This window comes from Fragaria vesca, linkage group LG3, assembly GCF_000184155.1.
Source record: "Fragaria vesca subsp. vesca linkage group LG3, FraVesHawaii_1.0, whole genome shotgun sequence".
NCBI classification, from domain to species: Eukaryota; Viridiplantae; Streptophyta; class Magnoliopsida; order Rosales; family Rosaceae; genus Fragaria; species Fragaria vesca.
Genome location: NC_020493.1, coordinates 6,978,024 through 6,984,336, shown reverse-complemented (window position 1 = coordinate 6,984,336; position 6,313 = coordinate 6,978,024). Strand labels below are relative to the sequence as shown.

The 6,313-nt window shown below is 37.4% G+C and overlaps 2 protein-coding genes across 2 annotated transcripts; one reads left to right on the top strand and one right to left on the bottom strand.

The window, feature by feature from the left end:
• Positions 1 to 2,514: 2,514 nt before the first annotated feature.
• On the bottom strand, positions 2,515 to 3,138 carry LOC101303889 (germin-like protein 9-3-like). The gene has a single exon (XM_004295510.1). The coding sequence runs from the start codon at positions 3,136 to 3,138 to the stop codon at positions 2,515 to 2,517; it is 624 nt and encodes a 207-aa protein (XP_004295558.1).
• Positions 3,139 to 4,743: 1,605 nt separating this feature from the next.
• On the top strand, positions 4,744 to 5,370 carry LOC101293561 (germin-like protein 9-3-like). Its single transcript, XM_004293812.1, has one exon. It carries the CDS (start codon positions 4,744 to 4,746, stop codon positions 5,368 to 5,370), a length of 627 nt encoding a protein of 208 aa, XP_004293860.1.
• The last annotated feature ends 943 nt before the right edge of the window (positions 5,371 to 6,313 follow it).

Here is a 6,313-nt window from a genome sequence, read left to right as displayed (position 1 = left end):
TTATTCTGTCAAAATTTCATAGGTTTTGGAGGTCGCCGGAATTGGCCTCCGGCCGCCGCTGCCGGCGGAGCCGCCGGCGGCCGGTTAGGAGATTTTTAGGGTTTTAAATGTGGAATATTAAGAGGAGTATATTAGTGTGATTTATGGAATTTTTGGATGAGATTTGGATAGGTTTGTGAATTTCCGAAGTTTGGTATTTTTGGCGGTTAATTAATGTAGAATCCGGCTGTAGGATTTAAGTCGTATTTTGGAGAGGTTGTATTTACGACTGTTGAGTATGATATTTAAGTTCAGATCGTTCCGATTTAAGAATATCGAAGTTAGGCAATGATGAGCGTATTTATGGCTCTCGGGTAATTTTGCCTATTTTGATTAAATATTGGATTATTGGTTGGGAAATTAATATTATATTTGGAACAGGACGTGAGGAGGCTCGAGCAGACGAGGCCCTAGATCGACATCAGGCTTAGGCCGAATTTGTGAGTGGACGTTTATTTTAAATAAATGCATGCTATAGTTCATGATTGAACAATTAATGTCGTGGAGTAGTTTAACGATTTTTTTTATTCTCTTGGAGAGATACCGAAAATGGGATTTTCGGTGGATATAAATATGTATTTATGAGAGAGTATGTATAGAAAATGCTAGCTAGCCATATGTGTCTGTCCACCTTAATGGCGTAGCATATAACCGCATTATGGTGTGACGTGAGCGTTGGACGTGAGCGTAGTAGCCCTATTTGAGTGTTTAATCATATAGGGGGTATGGACACATATTTATACACCCGTCTGTCCACCTTGATGGCGTAGTGTAGCACCGCATTAAGGCGTGACGTGAGCGTTGGGACGCGAGCGTAGTAGCCCTATATAGATCCATGAATTTATATAGGGAGTATGGACGAGTGTAAATACATACATATATTATAGAGTCTGAGAGGCTCGATATTTTATGAGATAAAAGTTTTATCGCTTGCGGCATGCATTCTATTTTTTCTTAGAAATTAATTTGGGGAAACATAAATATTTTATTTATTATTTTATTTTTGTCCACTCACTCTAACGTTATTAAATGTTTTCCCCTGGGCCCTTCGTTTTAAATTGCCCAGTCTGCAGAGTTCGGGTTGGAACTAGTAGGAGACGAGGCATAGTCACCCGCATTTCTGCCAGTTTTCGTCAGTAGGTTACCTGTTCAACCTACTCGTGTTTTCTTACTTCCGCTTGTGTTTAGTAGCTCTGAATACTTTGGGATTATTGTATATTATGTGTAGAATTTCAGAAGGTTAATTATGTGATGTTCGGAAGTGTTGAATTAAGAGTGTAATATGAAATTTTCGAGTGATGGTTGTCCATCTGCAAGAGAGATTTTCTTAATCTTTTCAGTAAATTTTCCTTGGAGGTGGTCCCCGCACGACTTACTCTGGGTTTCAGGGTGAAATTCGAGGTGGGTCGTGTCAATGTATGTAGATGCGACTGGTCTTGTGTTGCAATACTTTTTGATGCACTTCTTTTGACTCCATATTTCTTGTCATGCTTTGATTTATGTTTGTGATGGAAATTAAACTTTAGATTTCTCATTTTACAATCCACATTACAGTAGACAAAACTTAAGATCCTAAAAATGAAAACATGGAAGTTGAATTGTAAACTGAATCAGGAGCGTGAGTTTCAATCCCCCAAATGAATTGTGACAATGGATGCAGGCTAGTGGCAATTCCCTTTATTTCAAGACATATTGTAATGTAATTATTTAAATCAATTTTGGAATAGAAAACAAAAACAAGTAGAAACTGAAGTATCAACGAAACTATCCTCATGGTTTGGGGGCCAGATTGGCCTTGAGTTTTTTAATGGTGACTACATCAATCTGAGATGCGCGTTGTATGATTCATGATGATTATGGTGCTGTTAATATGGCTATTTGAGACCCCTGTTGTATTTTAGTGGTTGCCGTTATGGAGAGCTATTTGGTCCAAGGGTTGAATTGATTTGTTTGGCTTGTTGTGTTATTGTGGGGAGGGGATGACTCCAGGTGTGGAGGACGAACTTGTTGTAGTTGTATATATAAGTGTTTCTATGAGTTTTCTTGCATGTTTGGGTAGTCTAGTTTTAAAGGAGCGAGGTTCGGATAGAATTTCCTTTAAAGGTGGGTCCTGTAGGTTTTTCTTGGTTTCAGAGTGAAACTCGAGACATATCGACGTTTAATTAAAAACAAACTTAACCTTTGTGACTTTTTAAACTTCTTGTATGCTAATATTGATCGACGTTCAATTAGAACTTTTGTAGTATATAATCTTAAACACAAAGAAGCTCGATCATAAGCTCATAACACGTCCGATAACAATAAATGATTTCTGGCAACAATGCTTTATGTAGTACATTTTGACAACTTATCCTATGAACACCTTCAAGGATCATTATTCGATCAAAGCATGTTTATTAGAGAACGAAAAACCAAAAAGAGACTAAATAATGGAGAAAAAATTATTCTGTTAAAGGTTTTGTTTATCATTCTTCTCTATGGTTTGGGAGCAAGACCAGCCTTGAGCTTTTGAATGGTGGCTACATCAGTCTTGAAGGACAAAGCCAACACATTGTCATCGATGTTGGTGGCGAACAAAGTTGAAGGAAGTGACACAGTTCCTGCACTTGCACTTCCGAAAGCAGAAATTGCTATAGCTGCGTTTTGTGAGTCAGCATTGTATTGGAAGTGCACAAGTCCTTTGGGAAACACAAAGATGTCACCTGACTGAAGAGTCTGAGTAAAGAGTTTGTTCTTTGAGTCGACAAAGCCAACTTCAAGGGTGCCGTCGACAAGGAAGAGGAGCTCAGCAGAGCGAGGATGAGTGTGTGGTGGGTTAGTAGTTCCAGCTGGGAATTCAAGAACTGCGTATGAAACACTCTGCCCATTGAGAGCAGGAAACTCTGCCATGGTTGCCTTCAATACTGTGAAGTTTTTGGGCTCGTCTCCACTAACAAGAACTCGCATTCCGGTGAATGTGAAGAAGTTTCCATCTACTGTTCCATTTGGAGGGGCAATGAAGTCGGTAAGAATGTCTGGGTCTGCAATTGCCATTTGAACAATGGCAAGTGAAGAAATCAGTAGTGAGAAGAATTTGAGGCTTGACGTTCTTGAAGCCATGGTTGGAAACTTGATAAATAGTAATCTGAAGATTTGTGATTTTGGGTAGTTGGATGAGGTTCTTAGAGCTTCCGAAAGACGTTATTTATAGTTACAGAAAAAAGGCAACAAGTTTGTTTCTTGCTGCGAACATGTCTGTTGTCAAATGGAGATGAACATTCCAATGTACCTTGTTGTAGCCCTAGTGTCCTGCAGTTGTTTGTTTGTCATGTTCTGAAGAATGTACCGAAGAATATATGACCCTTTTCTCATCATCTTCTCCCAATAGAACTTCCCCACTAAATTACAATAACTGAAGTATATACTTAAATTCGACGATCACATCTCCAATAACCTTAAATGGACTTTGGTTATTCAGTTATGAACAAAAAAATCATTCATAGGGCCAGAGAACACGTTTTAAAAAGTTTAAGTTTAAACTCTCATCCATGTATTCAAAAGAAAAAAAAACAATCATCCATACTCTATAAAACAGAAGTTAAACATTTTGATATTCAGGATCCGACCCTTATATTAAATAAGGAGTCTGGATTTTATGAACTTTACTAAATTCATCATTTGTTCACTTTAGAGAGGAACCGGATCCCATGTTAAGTTATGTAAGATTATTAATGAAACAAAGCAGCAATCTATAGTTCTATACACTATGTTATTACTCTAATTATTACAGAACAATTAACTTATATTAGTGTCCCCATATTAGACTTCACTATTGTTCCATCAATGACATGCATTGAAGTTTGAACATGACACAATGTTAACAAAAAAGAACGGGTGATGCAGAATAATATCATTTCTAGCTGGAGGTCTTTTAGCTCTGTCTTCACTTGTTTGTCTGATCTTCTGTGTTCGATTAATTTGTGTTGTAATTATCAACGGTACAATGTTTGGGGATCCAGATTTGTCAACCAGCAAAGGTTGGTGGTCATGGAGACCATCCAATCAAAAGAGAAAGAGAGAGAGAGAGAGGGTTGATTGGATGGTCTTCATGACCACCAACCTTTGCTGGTTGGCAAATCCGGATCCAATGTTTGGCTTTCTTTTTTCTTTTTGTATCATCATCTTTGATGAAGTCAGACACTTAACGCTGCTAGCTATAGCTAGGTCATCTTTCATTCTGCTACATTTGTATCGGCATAAGTACGTATTGGCTACCTTGGAGCTCATATATAAAACAAAGTGAATTTAAGCTTTGCATGGTTAAATTTATATCAATTAAATTTAACCACATACGTACGCATCAATTAAATGGATGAACATCAGGTATAATTTATATCCAATGCCATTTCAACATAACAATGGTGCCATTTCAACATAACAATGGTGACAATTAGAACTTGTCAAGTTCATCGATCGTACCTATTTCAAGAAAAATGAATAGTAAACAACTTTAAAACTCCTACTACAACAAGAAAGACATTGTATTCATCTCCAGTTGATATTAGAAAGGCCTGCAACAATAACATATCCTATTAAAAACCCCATTTTTCTTTTATATATATGACGTGGTTCAACTGAACTGAACTCTTTATATAGAGCATCAAGTTTATCTAGCCAGTACCATATCCAGCAATACCACAACACACTCAATAAATTAACAAACCAATGGCTTCAAGAACTTCCAGCCTCAAATATTTGTCACTACTAGTTCTTTCACTTGCCACTGTTCAAATGACATTGGCAGGAGACCCTGACATTCTTACCGACTTCATTGCCCCTCCAAATGGAACTGTGGACGGAAACTTCTTCACATTCACCGGCATGCGAGTTCTTGTTGGAGGAGGCCCTCCCAAAGCCTTCACCGTGTTGAAGGCAACCTTGACAGAGTTTCCTGCTCTTAATGGGCAGAGTGTTTCATATGCAGTCCTTGAATTCCCATCTGGCACTACTAACCCACCGCACACTCATCCTCGCTCCGCCGAGCTTCTTTTCCTTGTTGAGGGCACCCTTGAAGTTGGCTTTGTTGACACAAAGAATAACCTCTTTACGCAGACTCTTCAATCCGGTGACCTGTTTGTGTTTCCCAAGGGACTTGCCCACTTCCAGTACAATGCTGATTCATCAACACCAGCTCTAGCAATTTCTGCCTTTGGAAGTGCCAATGCAGGAACTGTATCACTTCCTTCAACTTTGTTCGCCACCAACATCGATGACAATGTATTGGCTTTGTCCTTCAAGACTGATGTAGACACTATTCAGAAGCTCAAGGCCGGTCTTGCTCCCAAGCCATGAGGTCGGACAAAAAATCAAAAATGATATAACAAGAAGCCTAGGGTTACAAGCCTGATGCCATGGTCCTTCAATTCTAAATTTGTTATTATTTATTGAGTTATTTGAAATGAACTAAATAATCACCCTTAATGTATGGAAGGGTACGCCAAAAAATTTTGGTACAAATTTAATATTACTATGATATTGATTGTCACATTTGTTATTATTTTGGCCAATTCTTTCCGAGATCATTGAACTCGATCACTTCTAACTTAATCGATGAAAATTTTCTCTTTTCAAAAAAAAAACTTAATCGATGAAAACAGAAAACATATATCTTGGAAGCTAGAATTAGTACAAGGGTTTGAAAGTTTGGTTAACACGATTAAAAAGAAAAAAACAAATGGTGACATCTACATGTTCATATTGCTTTTAGTTTCTTCATCATTGTTCAAGGTCATGGACGGAACATATATAATCTTCAATCCCACCGGTGGTAGGAGTTAATGGATTGAATTAAGGAAGTTCTTAACCAGGCAAACGAAGTTTCTAATTAGAATAGTTGTAGGGCGACAACATCATTTCTATAAGGAATAGCAAAACACATATACATCCTCTAAAAGATTTGAAACACAAATAAATCCACTTGTGTTGTTATTAAACAAATAAGGACAATTTTTAACAAATAAGGATGAATTATTTTCTGCTTGACATGTGTCATAATTTAATTTACTAAACTGACCTTATACAAAATAAATCAAATTAAATCAGACTCCACCATGTATTGTTTTAGTAGAAAATTTCACATAAGTCTCTTTTTCAACATTTTATACTTCATAAGCCCACCTTAATTTTTTTACCCATACAAGTCCACCTTTTAGTCCAAACCCACTAGTTTATTTTTTTGTTGTACCTAAAATACCCTCCCCTCCCTCTTTTTACCAAATCAGTCTCTCTCTCTCTC